The 20753-nt window shown below is 41.0% G+C and overlaps 1 protein-coding gene across 1 annotated transcript in view; it reads left to right on the forward strand.

Annotated features, from left to right (window-relative positions):
• LOC117555405 (solute carrier organic anion transporter family member 5A1-like) overlaps nt 1-20753 on the forward strand; it is a 40956-nt gene that overhangs the window by 15997 nt on the left and 4206 nt on the right. Inside the window, 8 exon segments of the mRNA XM_034230311.1 lie at nt 2236-2368; nt 4128-4203; nt 4205-4346; nt 5433-5597; nt 11403-11601; nt 15589-15748; nt 17992-18236; nt 19610-19674. Of these exon segments, the coding sequence (XP_034086202.1) occupies nt 2236-2368; nt 4128-4203; nt 4205-4346; nt 5433-5597; nt 11403-11601; nt 15589-15748; nt 17992-18236; nt 19610-19674 (1185 nt within the window).

Here is a 20753-nt window from a genome sequence, read left to right on the forward strand (position 1 = left end):
TTTTTGCTTTCAACTCCGGCCATAAGAGACCTTAAGATGTTAATTCCCTTTAATTGGAGAAACCTTATCCTCAGCTCGGAGCCCCTTATTACACGGTCATATGATCCACACACACATGACACACACACACACACACACACACACACACACACACACACACACACACACACATACACACATATACCATGTATACATCACTTCAGGGGACATTACATTTACTTACATGCATTTCCTGGAGACTTATCCTAACCATAACCAACACATGCCTAACCCTTACCCTAACCCTAACCAAGTCTTCACCCTAAAATGAATGATTCCCCTTATGGGGACCTCCAATTGGTCCCCATAAGGGAGGCGAGTCCCCACACGTGACTGTGTAAACAGATTTAGGTCCCCACAAGTATAGTAATGCTAGGCCACACACACACACACACAGCCTTTTGTACCCCACTCCCAAAGCTAGATTAGGTTGATTTGAACAGTTACATAAGGGTTAAAGTTAGACGCTGAGTTTGGGTAATTGAACAACTTTGACACAGATTATTTTTTACTATTCAGGTGAAAATAAAGAATATACAAGAAACTGTAGAAAAGTCTTAGTGGCACGTATTTTTGAGATTTTTCCGACCTGTCTGTTTCCAAGTATAAGACACAGGTTTTTGATCTTTGTCTTGTTGCTTTCATCTAATTCAAACCACATTTTTTACATATTTTTGATACTGTATTAACGTTTAAATAAGACTCTGTATCGTGAAAGGTACCTTTTTATATTCCAGTTCACAGAAATGCTTCTTTGTGGTAGTTTTGGTTTCGGTAGAGGGCAGACTGGTAAAACATGTAAAAAGCATTTAGCGGCTAAAGAACCAAATATTTGATGGATGCGTCGATGTGGAAGAAGGTCATTGTTGGTGTTATTTTTAGTTAAAGACAACATCAACGTTGCAGCTTAATGGAGGGTTTTTTAGCTTGTAGTGTTGGTCTCACTGTATGCCACATTTACCTCTGTATAGCTCTACCTGCTCAGTGGCATAACACACACCATTAAACAGTTAAAGAGCCAGATGTGTGATGGATGAGTGGAGACTAAACCACTTTATAGAAACATAACTCCAGTTAAATCAAACAGTTGCTCGGTGTCTGCAGGATGTGGAAGAAGGCAATTGATGGTTTTAACGCTTTAAGCTAAGTTAAACTGCATTAATTCATATTTGTCATACTTTATTAACTCTCTGTAATGTGAAAGGCTCCTTAAAGGTAGGGTAGGTAAGAATGGAGAAACCGGCTCGAGTGCGCGAGAATTTGAAAATACACAGCCGAAAAAAAATCTGCCACTTCCTCACAGAGCCCCTCCTCCAACACACACGAACGCGCACATGACCAATGAGGGCACGAGATAATTTGTGCACAGATGGAAGGCTGACAGGCGGGTAGGCCATCCAGTTACTTTAGCCGGCTCAGATGATTGGTCGTGCTTTTTACAGCGCCACAGCTTCCACAGAGGACATTTATTTATGTATTTTATTGTCAAAGCATTTAATATATTCATTGCTATCGGGACGTTAAGAGCATTCCATGGAATATAACAAAAAGTGTATCCGAAGTGAATTACCTACCCCACCTTTTAATTGTTAACTAAAAGTAAAACGTCACCAATTATACATATTAATATTAATGGAGGTTTTTTAGCTTGTAGTCTTGGTTTTATGGGACATTTACCTTTTTGTTTCCACCAGCAAATAGTAGACAGACACATTTGGACACTAACTGGTGAAGAAAATAAACATTTGGCAGCTACAGAGCCTAATATATTCTCAAGAGCCAGAGGAAAAAGTAGATTAAATACATTCACCACATGGATATCAACATAAACTTGCTTAGTGTCTGCTGGATGTGGAAGAAGGCGCTTGTTTATCTAATGCAATGTTTTTTTTTGCAGCTTTTGACTGAGTTTCTGCCAAAGTTTGACTATTATCTCTCTCCTCTACTCGGCCATCTTTGTAGTTTTGTAGTTGTAGTTTTGGTTTTATGGCACATTTACCTAAATAAACATTTGGGAGCTACAGAGCCAAATATATTCTCAACTACATTCACCATGTGGATATAGACATAAAGGTTATGGGTGTCTGCTGGATGTGGAAGAAGGCGCTTGTTTATCTGATGCAACTTTGACTATTAGCAGCTTTTCACTGCGTTTCTGCCAAAGTTTGACTCTTCTTATCTCTCTCCTCTCCTCAGCCATCATGTATGTGATGGGAGCGCTGGGTCCAGCAGCTGGGTACCTACTGGGAGGAGTCCTCATCGGATACTACGTTGACCCAAAAACTGCCGTCACCATCGATCAGAGCGACCCCCGCTTCATCGGGAACTGGTGAGCGCTGCTTTGGGCTGGTTGAAGTGTAATATCTATTCATTCAAGATTCAAGGCTTTTATTGTCATTTGAAAATAGCTACAGTGCAGATATATCAATGACAATCTTAGGTCACAGACTCCTCCAACAGTGCAACACAATGAAACAGAGTGCAAGTAAATACAATAAATTAGAATGTAATAGAAATAGTGCAGAATAGTTTATATACAAGTCATTGGAATATTGATATATAAGTTGGAAACAGATGAATGTTTTCCCTCTCGTGTTACATATTTGAAATACACACATGCACAACATGCTGCCATCATATATATTTATTTGTTTGGGTCGTGCAGAGACCTGAACTTGTTCCCATCCAATGCATCACTTTAAATACCTAATATGCTCCTTATTTCATGGTGTTTTTGCACATTTTTTCTATATCTTTCTTTAAATCTGTTGCTGTTGCAGTTAGTCGTCCATTTACAGCTCGAAGTCATGTGTAATACTAATTAGGGATGTCCCGATGCTCCAGATCCGATTCCGATCATTTGATTTTGACAATCTGCCGATACCGATTTTTCCCGATCCGATCTTTATGCAATGCATTAAGAGAAAAAAAGGTAACATAACGGCTGGTCATCCAACGCGATGAATTCAGCTATCTTGTGTCGGTTGCTTCAGTGCCGTTCCCTGAGTGGCCGCTGTGTACTCGTCCTGTTGTTGTTGGTGTTTGTTTCTCAGGTGGCGTGTTAGATTGGTCGTCCACCACGCGGAACCTCCTTCTTGCAAACATTGCATCTGGCTGTTACACTGCCTTCGCTTTCAATTTTATAATACTTCCAAACTCCTGACATTTTCTCTGTCCCGACTCCCGAGTCACCAGCTGAACGTAGCCTCTCGTTAGCTTGCTGCTACTATTAGACACTGCGCCCACTCTGTTGCTTTGAGAGGAATAATCAACCAGGTCTAAACAAGCCCAAAAGAAGCAACACATACATGATGTTGTGTGATTTTAAACCTAAGGCCTCAGGATGACTTTAAGACGTGAACAAGGTCATTTTTGTTTTGTAACATTAAATACAATTATTAAAAAAAAAAAAATTCCCGATCCCCCATTTTTTTTCTCCCAATTCTGATCTTTTGAAAATCACGTGATCGGATCGGGACATCTCTAATAATAATAATACAGTTTTCCTTCTGGTGTTAACTTTTTGAAATACATGCATTAAGCAACAGGTGTCAAAGTGAAGTTGCTGCCATCATATATATATATATATATATATTTGTTTTTGTTGGTCGTGCAGAGATTAGAACTCGTTCCCAAACCAATGCATAACTTGAAATACCTAATATCCTCTTTAGTTCATGTTGTTTTTGTACTGTTGCTGTTGCAGCTAGTCATCCATTTACAGCTCGAAGTGATGCCATGTTCTTACTGACAGAACAACCAGTGACTCAGCAGCCAACAGCCTTTGGGCTTCTCACATGAATTATACGTACTGAAGTAATGAGGCAGGGATATGTCTGCAGTTGCACAATAATTTAGCCTTTATTAAATATTGTGATTCCTGTGATTTGATTATTCTACTAGTTTGGGATTCTGATCACATTTTGACTAGTTGAGACTTAGATAAGGTTAAAAGTGTCTCCTCCATCGCCTGAATTCACCTCTTTCTGTTATGTGTTTGTTTTCCTATATCGTGAGTATTTGATATTCTTAACTTGTCTGTCAAGGTCTGTGTTTTGAGTCTTTTGAATTATTCATTCCTCCCTTAGGTGGAGTGGGTTCCTGCTGTGTGCCATTGCCATGACGCTGGTCATCTTCCCAATGTTCACCTTCCCCAAGAAGCTGCCCCCCCCGACACAAGAAGAAGAAAAGGAGGAAAAAGATGAGCATGGACAGCCTGTCCAGCGACGACGACGTCCTCAAAGAGAAAAGCAACAACAAGAGCCAGGCGGTCACCTCGTCCATGGGCTTCGGAAGGGACATCAAAGGTACAGAAATATACTGCTTGAAGATGGGTGAAGGAATGAGTCATAAAACCTGGAAATGGGTCAGCATTTTACCACTTTAGGTCTGCTTGTCTCAGTCATTGGTTTTTCGAATGTGTCTTTGGTTGTTAGCCTGAAATAAGGTTTGTGGTTAACACAAGCTGAAGAGATGTTAACTGCTGTAGTTCCTTTATAGCCCAACATTAGCCTTCTTTAGCTTAGCTGTGGTGACGTGAAGTCATGTGACCGTGCTGTAGTTCCTTTAAAGCCCAACATTAGCCGCCTTTAGCTTAGCTGTGGTGACGTGAAGTCATGTGACCGTGCTGTAGTTCCTTTAAAGCCCAACATTAGCCGCCTTTAGCTTAGCTGTGGTGACGTGAAGTCATGTGACCGTGCTGTAGTTCCTTTAAAGCCCAACATTAGCCGCCTTTAGCTTAGCGCTGGTGACGTGAAGTCATGTGACCGTGCTGTAGTTCCTTTATAGCCCAACATTAGCCTCCTTTAGCTTAGTGGTGGTGACGTGAAGTCATGTGACCGTGCTGTAGTTCCTTTATAGCCCAACATTAGCCGCCTTTAGCTTAGCGCTGGTGACGTGAAGTCATGTGACCGTGCTGTAGTTCCTTTATAGCCCAACATTAGCCGCCTTTAGCTTAGCGCTGGTGACGTGAAGTCATGTGACCGTGCTGTAGTTCCTTTAAAGCCCAACATTAGCCGCCTTTAGCTTAGCAGTGGTGACGTGAAGTCATGTGACCGTGCTTTAGTTCCTTTATAGCCCAACATTATCTGGCATTTTTTAAATCACTTACCCTACAACCTGTTTATCCTTAATTAAAATGTTTAACTTGCAATAATTGTAAAATGAATTCATTGTTTTGGGTCTTATTTGATGCACACATTTCTTAAAATTGAATATTTCAATGGTTCTCCTAGTCTTTTACACTTAACTGAATATGTTTTGAATATGTTTTGGGCTTGGACAATACAATGTAACTGTAATAGGAAATGTTGAAACAGTTTTCTGACATTGTAAATACATATCTAGTGATTAATCAAGTAAACATCACCCTTTCTCTTCTCCTCCTCCTGCAGATCTCCCTAAAGCAGCATTGAGGATCCTGAGCAACGTGACCTTCCTCTTCGTCAGCCTCTCGTACACGGCAGAGAGCGCCATCGTCACCGCCTTCATCACCTTCATCCCCAAGTTCATCGAGTCTCAGTTCGGCATCCCGGCCTCCAGCGCCAGCATCTACACCGGTGAGCTGAACACACACACACACACACACACACACACACACACACACACACACACACACACACACACACACACACACACACACACACACACACACACACACACACACAATACCTCATCAAATCTCTCAAAACTCACTTATGTTGACTACTGTTTGTGTTTTTTGTTTTCTTTGTGCGGTTTCTGATTTTGTGTAAAGCGTCTTTGAGCACTGGGAAAAGCGCAAAACAAATTAAATGTATTATTATTATTTGATTCAATTTCTGATCTACTCTGAAATCTTTGTCTGTCATTCATACGCTTAAATAAGATGTTGCAAAAATACAATTTATTTTGCATAAAACCCAAATGTAGGAGCTGAACACACACACACACACACACACACACACACACACCTGATCACATGATCCAATTTCTAATCTACTCTGAAATCTTTGTTTGAAACACTAATGTCCGTCGTTCCCACGCTTGAATCAGACGTTGCAAAAATACGATTTATTTTGCACAAAACCCACATTTAGGAGTAATCTGAGCATCTTTAAGACACACCCTCCTTCTTTATGAACTCCCCTTTAATGTCTCCCCAGCAGTTCAGACATGATGCAGACGGACCAGAATATTTAGACAACACACACCACTTTACTTTCTGCCCACTCAGCTGCTCTGATGGTTTTTATCTCCGAGCAGAGCAGGAGCGGCCGGCATTATAATAAAGAAACTGCTGGTCGTCAAGTGAAGGGGGCACCTGGGACACACACACACACACACACACACACACACACACACACACACACACACACACACACATGGATGAAAGCATGCAACATTAATGAGCTAGCAAGGTTCTATGCTCATGTTTTCAAATGCTATTGTAAACTTCACGACATGCTTACATTGGATCGGATTATATTTTCTTTATTTAAAAATCTAAAGTTTTCCTATTTTTTTGCACATTTTCCTGATTTATATTTCAAATTTTGCACAACTTCATTTTTACATCCTATTGTTTCTAAATAAAACGTTTAAAAAGGGCTTACGGCCCGTCCACACAGCGGCGTGCGTTGAAGCTTCACCATTCACTTTGAATGGGGTGACGTCACTTTTCGCCGAACTGCATTGTGGGAAGCGACGCGGAGCTTTGCTGGCGTGGCTCGATGCAAAAGTTGAGCAATGTTCAACTTTTGACGCCTCGGCAGAAGCGTCAGCCAATCGAATCATATGCCAGTACAAGCTCTAGCCAATCAAACCGCTGCTTGTGTGTCAGGGGCGGGAGATTCATGTGATTGGTTGTTGGTCGAGTTTCAGACACGCCCGCTGGCAAGCTTCAACGCACGCCGCTGTGTGGACGGGCCGTTACTGTGAGACTTAAAACTTGCTAATATTGAAATGTTAATTAGTAGTTGATACATTGTTTACACACGCACTGCACTATAATTTTAAAAGCAGACATACTATAGAAAATGTAACTTTTTAAAAAGTATATTTTTGAAATCCATCCTTCTTGACTTTGGCACTATTTGATATTTATTTCCTTATTTTCTACTTCTTTTGTTTCGCAACACCAAGACAAATTCCTTGTATGTGAAATCCTGCTTGGCCGTAAACCTGTTTCTGGCACTGTTTTTGCTGTATTGTGACACTAGATGTTCCTATAAGACAGATGTTAAAAGATAAGTTGTAGTCCCTAGAGCTACATGTCGGGTAACGCTTGAAAACAAATGCTCCATGAAATGTTGTCTGACCTTGTTGGAAATCAGGTTTGCAGAACTAGAAAGCACTTTGAAAAGTCTCTGTTTCTCATAGAGACCCAATGTCGGTTATACATGTTGATATTTGGTGTTGCACTTGGTTGTAAATGCCACAAATAGTTAAATCAAGAGAGACTAAGAAAACAATTTGGTGGGATTACATTACATTGCATTTAGCTGACGCTTTAATCCAAAGCGACTTACAATAAGTGCGTTCGACCAACAAAATACAAACTTGAAGAAAACAGAATCATATAAGTACATCAGGTTTCATAGAGCTAAAACATTTCAAGTGCTACTCAACTGGCTTTAGGTAAGCCAGTCCTTTATTAGTATATAAGTTCTTTGTTAATAGTTCTATCGCTCGAAGTGGAGTCGAAAGAGATGAGTTTTCAGTCTGCGCCGGAGGTGTGTAAGCTATCTGCTGTCCTGATGTCAATGGGGAGCTCATTCCACCATCCTGGAGCCAGGACAGCAAACCCACGTGTTTCAGCTGATGGGAACTTGGGTCCCCTTCGCAGCGAGGGTGCAGCGAGCCGTGGTTGATGCAGAGCGGAGTGCACGTGCTGGGGTGTACAGTTTAACCATGTCCTGGATGTAGGAAGGGCCAGATCCATTCGCAGCATGGTACGCAAGTACCATTGTCTTGAAGTGGATTCTAGCAGTTACCGGAAGCCAGTGAAGGGAGCGGAGGAGCGGAGTGGTGTGGGAGAATTTAGGAAGGTTGAAAACCAGACGAGCCGCTGCATTCTGGATGAGCTGCAGAGGTCGGATGGCACATGCAGGTAGACCAGCCAGGAGGGAGTTACAGTAGTCTAGGCGTGAGATGACGAGAGCCTGGACCAGAACCTGCGTCGCTTTCTGGGTCAGCTGGGGACGCATCCTCCTGATGTTGTAAAGCGTGTATCTGCAGCAACGGGTTGTAGCAGCTATGTTTGCAGTGAAGGACAGGTTGTTATCTAGGGTCACACCCAGATTCCTTGCAGTCTGAGTCGGGGAAACAACAGAGGTGCCAATGTTGATTGTTAGGTCAAGAGTGGGACAATATTTTCCCGGAAGGAAGAGCAGTTCAGTCTTGTCAAGGGATAAACATATTTATTGCCGTATATGTGCAAAGGGCAAGACATATTCAACTTTGGCGACTAGACCCCATCATGCTGTGATGGATTTAGGGGGGCAGGAGAAGCCGACTAGGAAAGGTGAAACCCTCCCTCTTCTAACAGAAGTCCTCCAACTGCAACAATCACATTTAGTCTTTACTTTCTTAATTTTTAAAACCCTGAACATTTAATAATTGTAAACAAAGCATCATCTTAGGCATGATCTTAATGTTAAAGGGGACCTATCATGCAAAATGCACTTTGTGATGTCTTTTATACATAAATATGTGTGTCCGGTGTGTCGGAACTCACGCAGCGTCAGAAAATAAAACCCTCTCTCTTTACCTCCGTACCCACATCTCTAAAAACGGGGCTACAACGGAGCTGATCCAGATTTGCGTCCGATATGACGTAATATCGGAAAGGTGGACCCACGGCACTATCAGAAACGTTGCTGTCAGAAACAATGCCCGACGTAATATGGTCGGTGTTTACATTAGCATCGCTAACACTCAGAGCTAACCTGTACTGGAGAGCATGTGTGTGAAGAAGCAGGAAATAAAAAGGAACTCACCTTGTGGTATAACTGGCAAGAGAGAAAGCCTTTCAGCTCCAGACTGTTTCAGAAATAAACGGAACCACAATGCAGTTCGGCAAAGCGTGACGTCACCCCATTCAAATGAATGGGAAGCGTCTCCGTTGAAGCACGCAACGCTGCCGTGTGGACGTACCGTTAAGGTCTTGACTTGGTCTCAACATCTTAAAGTCTTGGTGTTGGTCTCAACCTCTTAAAGTCTTGGTGTTGGTCTTGACGTCTTAAAGTATTGGTGTTGGTCTTGACATCTTAAAGTCTTGGTGTTGGTCTTGACGTCTTAAAGTCTTGGTGTTGGTCTTGACTTGGTCTCAACCTCTTAAAGTCTTGGTGTTGGTCTTGACATCTTAAAGTCTTGGTGTTGGTCTTAACATCTTAAAGTCTTGGTGTTGGTCTTGACATCTTAAAGTTTTGGTGTTGGTCTTGACCTCTTAAAGTCTTGGTGTTGGTCTTGACATCTTAAAGTCTTGGTGTTGGTCTTGACTTGGTCTCAACCTCTTAAAGTCTTGGTCTTGGTACACTCCAGTCTTGGTCATGACTTGGTCTCGGTTAAGGTGTTCTTGACTACAACACTGTTACGTTTGGGTTTTACAGCTTTTGCAGAGCAAGGCCTCGGCAATATTAATATATAGATATTGATTTAATACTGATATTGTGTTTGTCTTAGATTGTGGATATGGTATTATTGAATATGGCCTACGTGTCAGGGTTGGGGATAAGGTTGTGTTTCTCTGGTTTTAAAGGCTCCATCATTATGAATTGTTGTCATTTTATTTACCTACCAGACTGTGCTTCCTCTTCTTTTAGTCGCTATTACCCACTTAGTCATTATATCCACATTACTGATGATCATTTATGAAAAATCTTGGTATGTAGCCATACACAGAGACTGCAGTTTGACCACAGATCTAAAGAATCTTTATTTACGCTCATCCGGTGCTATTCTCCAGCTCATCTCTGTGTTATAGAAGTTAAATGAAGTGTAGAGGCGCCGTGTTAAAGACATCTTGAGTCTGCAGGAGTGTATTTTAAAGACAGACGCTCTGCTGATAAGTGGAGAAGCTGCTCTGCAGAGATGACGGCTATTTTGGTTTTCTATGGTTGTGATAGCAACGGTACTTGGAAGCTTTTCTCTGTAGGTGTGATGGACATGTCTGCAGATAAACAGACGCTAAAACTAAAAGGCTATCGGGTTTTATTTAAATGTCATGACACTCAAATGGCAAACCTTCCTTAGCATCACATTTCCATAACAACATGTGGAATTTAAAAGAGGCTGGACTTCAGCTCATCTCTAGAAAACAGCAAGCTAAAATAGTATTAGCATATTTATTTCTTCTCAATGCAGTTTCTGAGAGTTTAACGACATGAATAAGACACTAACGCTTTGAAAAAGACGATTTTGGAAGCAAGTTATTAGTCACTCGCTCGACTGTGAGTCATCTTCACCTTCCACACACACACAGCTCTGTTATTGACGGCTGACATTTTTAAACACTGAACACATTTTATACAACAACATCTTTATATTCTTTCATAAACCTTTGAGTCATACAAAGATTTTGTCCAAAGAGATTCTAGAGAATATGTTTTAGTGTTGAGTTGCTGAACAGATGTAGGTGGACTGAATTTAGTAGCACCCAGATGTTTGTATGCATCAGGTAACGGGGCGCTGCCCTTCAAACCAAAATGCAGATTTTCCCCGTAAAATGTTAAAGTGATGCCAGAAAACAATATTTCTGTTCCTCAAAAACTGTATAATTATAATATGAAATTGGTGTCGAATAGCGTCAGACGCCAGACACGTGATTTCTGAGTTTCTTTTACTGTCCTTTTCTCTGTAGAGGAAGTAAAGAAACCGTGACTCCGGATTTATTTGTTGTTTGAGGTGCAATATATGACTCGGCAGCTTTAAGACATGAAGACACGATTATTTTCCGCTTCTCTCTAATGCAGTATTTTTCACAGGAAAGTGGGCGGGGCTGTAATTTTGACCAAAGGTTACGTTAGCGCCGTTATGCTATATGTTTCTAGAAAGACCCGTGAGCACCTGTCTTCTAGGTTTTGTGGCTACTACTGTAATTGTGGTTTTACAATGTGCATGTTTTTACTTTAACTTCTAAAGTTTATATCATAAATATTTTAACGCAATTAATTAAAAAAATTAATTACCGCCGTTAACGCGATAATTTTGACAGCACTAGTATATACATTTCGTATACGTTGATAATATGTCATCCTTAATTAATTGACCCTCACATACTAGAAAACCAGATACAAAGGTTTGGCAGGACTAGCTGTAAGACGCTCCAAATAAAATCTACATGAGTTTCTAACGTCCCCCCTTTCTCTCCCCCCCCCCCTCAGGTGTGATTATTGTTCCCAGTGCCGGTGTGGGTATCGTTTTGGGAGGATACATCATCAAGAAGCTGAAGCTGGGAGCCAGAGAGTCGGCCAAGCTGGCGATGATCTGCAGCGGCGTGTCGTTGCTCTGCTTCTCCACGCTGTTCATCGTGGGCTGCGACACCATCAACCTGGGAGGCATCAACATCCCCTACACCACTGGGTGAGCAGGGGGGAGACTAGGGGGGAGACTAGGGGGGAGACTGGGAGGGATTTAATCCCTTTAGTTACTTCACAGATGTGGATGAATGATGTGAAATATAATCAAGTGTTGAATCAGACTTTAGTAAATCCACCAGCTACCCTGCAGAATACAAAGTCATTCAAACTAGCTGCACCTTCACCAGCTTTGAGAACACTTTCTTGATCAATCATTATAAAACATATCATATATATTATTCTGAAATGGACCAATCTGCACAATGACTACTTTTACTGTCACTACTTTCACTATATTTTGATGAGAATACTTTTCTACTTTCACTTGAGGAACATTTTGAATGCAGGACTTTTACTGAAACAGAGTATTCCTACACTCTGGTACTTCTACTTTCCTGAAGTACAAGATCTGAGTACTTCTACTTTTACTCAAGTACAAGATCTGAGTACTTCTACTTTTACTCAAGTACAAGATCTGAGTACTTCTACTTTTACTCAAGTACAAGACCTGAGTACTTCTACTTTTACTCAAGTACAAGATCTGAGTACTTCTACTTTTACTCAAGTACAAGACCTGAGTACTTCTACTTTTACTCAAGTACAAGATCTGAGTACTTCTACTTTTACTCAAGTACAAGACCTGAGTACTTCTACTTTTACTCAAGTACAAGATGTGAGTACTTCTACTTTTACTCAAATACAAGATGTGAGTACTTCCACTTTTACTCAAGCACAAGATCTGAGTACTTCTACTTTTACTCAAGTACAAGACCTGAGTACTTCTACTTTTACTCAAGTACAAGATCTGAGTACTTCTACTTTTACTCAAGTACAAGACCTGAGTACTTCTACTTTTACTCAAGTACAAGATGTGAGTACTTCTACTTTTACTCAAGTACAAGATGTGAGTACTTCCACTTTTACTCAAGCACAAGATCTGAGTACTTCTACTTTTGTATTTCAATCTCTCTGTCTGTACACACAAACTGAAAGATTGACAATAAAGTTGACGTTGACTCTGGGAGGGAGGGGGTGTAACGCATCAATGCTGACAAAGGAGAAACCACATAATGCAGCGTAAAACAGACAAACTGGTAAACACATCGTACAAGGAAACACTTCCGGAGAAAACCCACAGTTTAAGGGGAAAAAATAAATAAAATGTAAATCTGAAAAAACTAAGTGATGGTTCAGACAATAAACAAAAAGTATTTACAATACATATGACCAACACATCCACAATTGGAGAGAGTTCATCTTACAAAGCCGCATTTTCAAGCTAAAAACACTTAAACTGGAACTTAACTATTACATGGTCCCAACACATACATTTTGTCCAGGCTAATCATAGGTTTAAAATAAGTAACAATATAATAAACATCCATCCATCCATCCATCTTCTCCCGCTTATCCGTGGTCGGGTCGCGGGGGTAGCAGTTCCAGCAGAGAGCCCCAAACTTTCTTTTCCCTGGCGACATCAACCAGCTCTGACTGGGGGATCCCAAGGCGCTCCCAGGCCAGCGAAGAGATATAATCCCTCCACCTGGTCCTAGGTCTACCCCTTGGTCTCTTCCCAGCTGGACGTGCCTGGAACACCTCCCTAGGGAGGCGCCCAGGTGGCATCCTAACTAGGTGCCCGAACCACCTCAACTAGCTCCTTTCGACGCGAAGGAGGAGCGGCTCAACTCCGAGTCCCTCCCTGATGACCGAACTTCTCACCTTATCCCTAAGGGAGACACCAGCCACCCTGCGGAGAAAACCCATCTCGGCCGCTTGTATCCGCGATCTCGTTCTTTCGGTCATGACCCATCCTTCATGACCATAGGTGAGGGTAGGAACGAAAATGGCCCGGTAGACAGAGAGCTTTGCCTTCTGGCTCAGCTCCCTTTTCGTCACAACGGTGCGGTAAAGCGATATATAATAAACATATATACAATTAATATAAAGGCACAACAATGATAACAATCCCTGTATTTAGTTAAGCTTTGACTTATTTGATGAACATCTGCTGCCCTTAGGCCCTTTATAAAGTGTTGTTATTCAGATGTTATACATTTGACCCTCTGCAGACCACAGTAAAGCTTATTCTCCGTTTTGTATGTATGCAAATGAGTCGAGCTAAGGTCAGAGCATGTTACTAATGTGAATGTAAAATGTACACCCTCTGCTTGTGGAGTGTGGGACGATTGTTGAATAAAGGAGAGGAGGAAAGTGGAGAGAGGAGGAGGAGGAGGAGGAGGAGGAGGAGGAGGAGGAGGAGGAGGAGGAGGAGGAGGAGGAGGAGGAGGAGGAGGAGGAGGAGGAGGAGGAGGAGGAGGAGGAGGAGGAGGAGGAGGAGGAGGAGGGAGGGAGGGAGGAGGAGGAGGAGGAGGAACAATGATTGACTGTGGAGGAAGAGTGTTTTTAAAAAAGTGTAAAAACACAGCATTTTGAAAGAGGCCGAAAGAGACTCTGACCGTTGTTACGTCGTCTCAACACTCTCCTTGTGCTGTGATGGTAATGTGGATAAAGACACACTCCTCTGGTGTAGCTGATGAATGGATGTTCTGCCTGTAAACAAACATCTCACCAAACTCATTAAAGAGGCCTTACTATGCTTTGTGGGGTTCTCCCCTCTCCTGTAGTGTTGTATAGGTTTTAGTGCATGTAAATGGTCGGCAAAGGCTAAAATCCCAAAGTTCCCTCCACACAACGCCTCCATTGGACTCCTTTGTCTACTTCCGCGACATCATGACGTCACTATTTAACACACTTAGGCTCCTATTGGCTAGCACTCCAACACATTGTATATGATAGGCTAAGGGGCGGGACATCTCTTAGCGGTTAACCAATCACAACAGAGCCGGCCAGTTTGCTCCGATTGGAAATATTTACAACGAAAAAATACTTATTTACTATTTAATTACACATCTCTGCTTAAATTACATAATGTCATGAATTGTTTTTCAAAATGTCATTTATTTTTTTCCAACATTACCTTAAATAGGATATGTATAGAGTATCTCTGCCAAGATACATATCCTATTTAAGGTATTTAACATTTCCCCCTTTTTTAATAGTTAATTTGGTTACTTTTAAAACATTTTATAAACAATTCATTCGCTACTTTCTCTTTTATTTTGCATATAAAGTAAAAAGAACAAAATAAATATGGAGATATGTTTTGAACACCAACCCTTTGAATACAAAATAAAGATTTATTAACATTTATAAACCATCTCACCTTGAACTGTGGGCAATTAGTAACTGATTCATCAAGAAAATGTGCAGAAGATGAATTAATAACCAACGTTTATGTTCGATCCAACCCTTTACATCAAAAAGGAACTATTAGTATAGAAAATAGTCGTTGTTCATGTGACAGACATCAGACTGCACTGTGCTGTCATGAAACTATCAAACTTTAATTCTTATAAATCCACCAATGTGTGACGTTTGATCATTTTGATCCACAGGTAGTTTATCTAAAAGTAGACCACCTCCCTCGGGGTCACATCTCTCGTTAACCCTCAGAGTCTTTCAAATGCTTTCTCTCGTATCAGAGACAGACGTTTGTAGACTTCAGTTTGCCTTTTCTCCCGCTGAACGACTTCCCGTTGTGTCCGAACACACGGCTCGTTTTTATCGCCCGTCTGTGGCCGAAGTCGCGGAGGAAGCTAGCTCTCAGATCTCTGCAGGACAGCAGACGACCAGAGATGACATGGCATTGATGGAAAATATCAGCTTGGAAGAGAAGACATTTGGCTGACTTGTGGTTTTCATATCCCTCTGACAGTCTGTCTCTCTTTCCCTCCTCCTTAATGTCCTCTGTTCTTTTGTTCCTTTCATTATCCTGCTTGTCTCTTTGATTCTCTGTTCTTTCTACGTCTTCCAGTCCGTCATACACTTCCTTAGATTTCTCCCCAACGCCTTTCCTTCCTTGTTTCCTATCTCCTATCTCCTCATCTAAATAAAGAGCCCTGATGATCTTCTGTGTGTTGCCCCTCTGCAGGCCGACGCTCACCATGACCCAGAGGAACCTGACCGGAGGTTGTAACGTGAACTGCGGCTGTAAGATCCATGAGTACGCTCCGGTGTGCGGCTCCGACGGCATCACGTACTTTAACCCCTGCCTGGCCGGCTGCAGCAGCGTGGCCAACGACAGCACCGGGGTGAGAGAGAGAGAAAAGACTCTTACATACTTATTGTTTGTTTTTTGTCTGTATATTTAGTTTTAATATTTAAATTGTATAATGTTTTATTCTAATTTTTATGTAATTATCTCAATTTTTTTATTGTACATTCTTACTTTCTCTAAAGCGTAATGAGCTGCCTTACACCATGTAAAGGGGTCCGTTGAAAGGCGCTATAAAAATGTAATCTATTATTATTAATATTATTATAATTAAATAGACTGACACTGGACCTATTTCACCATCAGCAGCTTTTATAACAACATTTTTACTTCAACTTCTATGTTAATATGAATATTACTATTCTATTTAATAGTTTTTTATCTCTCACATTTTAAATTGAGTAATTTAGTTTTCGTGTTTTTCATTTGTTGTACTTAGTTGGTATCGGGTTGTTATTTTATTTTATATTAACTTCTTATTTACATTTTCTAAAAAGGAACAACTGTCAAGCAACCCAATTTCCCCCCATGATAAAGTGTTCTGTTAATATTCTTTAAGATCTTTTAAGAATCGGAGATAGTTTAAAAAGTCCGTATTTAATCTTAAAGTGTCTAAGCCTCCTCCACATTCCCTTCCCTCTCCTCCAGATCCGTAACTACTCTTTTTATTGCACGTTTTCACTCAAATATTATATTTTTAATAACCTTTCTATTCCAGATTTGAACTTAACCCTCTTTTAGTTGGTAGTAAATTTGTATACCACTTTATTTTATCTTTTCACATTTTGAGTTGAACTTGTTTTGGTTTAAAACGTTTTTTTTTCATTACACGTTTTTTCTCAACTTCTTGTATTAATATTAGGGTCGGGACTTTAACGCGTTAATTAAGATTAATTAATTACACACAAATTAACGCGTTAAAAAAATTAACGCATTTTAATCGCACTTATTTTTGCACCGCGGAACGTTTCTCACTGGATGAGTTTCAGGCGTACCGATTATACTGGAGCACCAACTAACGTTCATGACTTCAGACAACAACAAACCACAGTGAACAACAGTGGGAAATGTTGTTTTAAAAAACGGACGGATGGAAGCGTCGATAAGAGCACGGTTGTGTGCAAATTATGCAAAAAGGAATTCGCATATCACCGCAGCACATCAAGCCTCAAGTATCACCTCAATGCAAAACATATAGCAGCTAGCGTGGAAGCTAGCGTGGACGTTAGCCTCTTTTATCGCGTTCACACCAAAAAGAGCTGGTACTAAAATTAGTTAATGAGAACCTTTTTACCCCCACGAAAGTCCCTGCTAGAGAGCAGAGAGCTGCTAGAGAGCAGGGACTTTCGTACGGCTCTCTTGTGAGAAAAGAGCTATATTTCTGATTGGCTGGGCGGATTGCAAACCACGCCCCGTAAAACTCCCAAAACGTTTTGTGAAGCCGCCATTTTATTATCCTCGCATTAGCATTATTAGCATTAGCCCAGCGCAGAAACGCAGAGAGACTAACTTATGGCAACACAAAATAAAACATGGGAGCGGTGGAGATGAGGAGGTGTCGGCGTTCTGGCGATTTACTCGGAAGGCTTCAGTGGAAGCTGCTGGGACTCCCAGCAGCTTCTACTGAAGCCAGTCCCCAACTCCGGGGACTTCCGACCGGGGACTTTGGGCGGCAGTATACGCCGTGAAGTGGTTTGCGGCCTGCCAGTAAACCCAAAGCAGAAGAAGAAGAAGTGACGTCAGCGGCTTCATTTGCCTAATCCACCCCCAGGTTCAAAGAGTTCTCATGAACCTTTGTGGGAAAAGTACTGCGGTGTGAATGCGCCTAATGGTATACTAAAATCCATGTGAAAAAAATTGCTTCTCACTGTTCTTAGGTCAAATATTTATATGTGATTAAAAATGCGATTAATTTCGATTAATTAATTACAAAGCCTCTAATTAATTAGATTAATTTTTTTAATCGAGTCCCGGCCCTAATTAATATATATATTTTTCTTATATTTTTTACAATATTTGTATTCCAGATTTGTACTAAACCTTTGTAAACATTTTTCTATTTTATTGAATCTTTTTATTGCATATTATTTCCTCAACTTCTTACGTTTATAAAAATATTTTTGTTTGACTTTATTCTAAAATGGAGCTACTTTCAAGCAACCCGATTCCCCCCCCCATGACCTTTTGAGGATTAGAGATAGTTTGAAAAGTCTCTGGCTAGTAGTTAGTCGCCGTGTTTCATCTTGAAGTCTCTAACTCTCCTCCATGTTTCCCTCTCAGATCAGAAACTACTCGGACTGCGCGTGCGTTCAGAGTCGGCAGGTGATCACGCCCTCGTCCAGCGCGTCGGGCTCCAACCAGCTGCAGCTCGTCATCGTGAAGACGTACCTGAACGAGAACGGGTACGCCGTGTCGGGGAAGTGCGACCGCACCTGCAGCACGCTCATCCCCTTCCTCATCTTCCTCTTCATCGTTACGCTCATCACCGCCTGCGCCCAGCCCTCCGCCATCATCGTCACGCTCAGGTACGAGACTCTAAAGTTCAGGTGATACAGAAACGATGAAACCAAATCATCCTGTATTCATATCTTATTAATACTAATACGCCACTGGGGCTGTTTAAATATGCATTCATTATAACATCGTCACCCTCAGGTACGAGATCTGAAGTTCAGGGTATACACAAACAAGGTTCAAATCATGAGCTCCAAGAAGTCTCAGTTTATCAAACCCTTCATTTTCAATTTATCCCATTTGGATGCATTTAACCCAAAACTACAAACTGTACCATCTTGATTTAATATGTTAGAATACTTTTTGTTTTAGCGGATGCTATATACTAGGGATGTAACGATATATCGAATATTGCGATACCGCGGTAAATAGATGTTTCAATACCGTCGTGAGACTGACAAAATGTACCGCGATTTTTTTAATTTCTTTTAAATAATCTTTTTTTTTTTTTTTTTAAATACTTTTTTTTTTTTAAACCTTTATTTAACCAGATGGTCCCATTGAGATCATCGATCTCTTTTTCAAGGGAGACCTGTCCAACATGGTTACAACATGAACATAAAACAACAGATAACACAAAAGGACATCGTATTTACAGGGCTAATGTACACACCTAGAGACATTGACAAGTACCAACAGTATATCTATATCCCTGTCAATAAGCCTCACCTTCTTGGCAAACACTGTGTTGTTTTTGAAGTGGTGGAGAGACAATGCACAGTTTGACCCACTGCTGTTACCCATGGCCAAAGCATATCTCTCTGTCCCAGCAACATCAGTACCAAGCAAGAGAGTTGTTTCCACAGCAGGGGATTTTGTAAACGCCCAAACATCCCAGCTTCTACCTGGAAATGTGGACATGCTCATATTCCTAAAAGATAACCTTGACGATGCTGAGTGAGTGAGTGAGTGAGTGAGTGAGTGAGTGAGTGAGTGAGTGAGTTAGAGTTGAGTTACTTGAAAAACTAAAGTGAAACTTGAGTTATTCTATTGCAGGGTCTGATTATTATATTGTTGACACTTTAAAATACTACTATCTACTAAAATGCTGTACAAATCAGATTTATTATTTAATAAAGAATTTTTTTTTTTTTAATTCAAATTGTTTCCTTTATTTTTCAATATCGCGATAAATATCGTACCGTGGACTTTTTAATCGCAATATTATCGTACCGTGAGTTTTTGGTATCGTTACATCCCTGCTATATACTTTTCATTTCTAATGTTTGTATGATTCTTTGAACCTTGTGTGAATCTGTTCTGTCCTGTTTGTCCACGCTCACTGTGTTGCTTATCTTATTTCATTGTGTATTCCCTTTACTGTCCCAATGTACATTCCCAGCTGAATAAAGGACGTATTATTCTGTTCTTATGAACTTCACAGATCTGTAGCGGAGCAGGAGAGGCCGTTCGCTCTGGGGATGCAGTTCGTTCTCCTCAGGACCCTCGGTGAGTAGAAAAACATATTCTCCATCTTTCTATGGTGGCATTAAATAGCTTTTGACATGAATACGTCCAAACAGAAACCCAGAGCATCAGCAGAGGACTTACATCCGTATCAGAGGAGGGGGATGTAACGTCAGCTGATTGAATTGATTGTAAACACGCTGCACATTTGTTTAACTGCTGACGAGGAGCTGATGAAGCCTCGGGAAGGAGATGTCGTCTCTTCAAAGCCGCGCTGTTCTCCTGAATCAGGGAACGGGGGGGATGGATCTGAAACATGTCAGGATCGATCAGTCAGGACAGAAACACGATCTATAAGAGAGGAGTTTGACAGACATGTGCATTAATGGGAGTAAACGATGCATTATGGGAAATATAGGGTGTGTTTTTGGAGCCATAATCCATCAGTTTTATATCCGTTTTAAGCAAGTCTTACTGACGCTTTGCTCTAACGTCCACCACTAGCTGCAGAAGTGCTAATGGAAGTCTGACGGCAGATAATCCTTTTAGTTTTAGCTTTCCAAAGGCAAGAAGAGAGATATCAAACATGGATTAAAAAGTGAGAAGGACCTCACATTGATAACTAATCCTTCATTTTCTCCGAGGTGCTAAGTTTCTGTAGCGTTAGACAGTTTTAATATCTATATAACTATTACGGATTTATTGCATCTTATGGATCAAAGCTCCAATGTGAGAGCATGTCCTAAACCAATGGGAAAAGGGTATATTTTAGATGATGAAAGCGATGGGGGGGCAGATCAGCTTATCTTAAACAAACATATATTGACTGTTAGAGGATTTAGATTTACATTTGTCTTAGTTTTCTCCAATGTTGTTTTAATTTCTGTACTTTTAGTTATGATTCTCTTTCTCTCTTGTCTTTGTTCTTCTCCCCACCTTCGCCTTTTGTCGATTTTTCCTCTCATTTCATCCCTCCTCTCCCTCTTTATCCGTCCTCTCCCCCCCTCTCTTCTCATCCCTCCTCTCCCCCTCTCTTCTCCCCCCCTCTCTTCTCCACCCATTTTCTGCTTTTCTGTCCGTCTTGTCTGGTTTTTTGTTTTGTTTTTAAAACATTTCGTCTC

This window comes from Gymnodraco acuticeps, unplaced genomic scaffold (assembly GCF_902827175.1).
Source record: "Gymnodraco acuticeps unplaced genomic scaffold, fGymAcu1.1, whole genome shotgun sequence".
NCBI lineage: Eukaryota > Metazoa > Chordata > Actinopteri > Perciformes > Bathydraconidae > Gymnodraco > Gymnodraco acuticeps.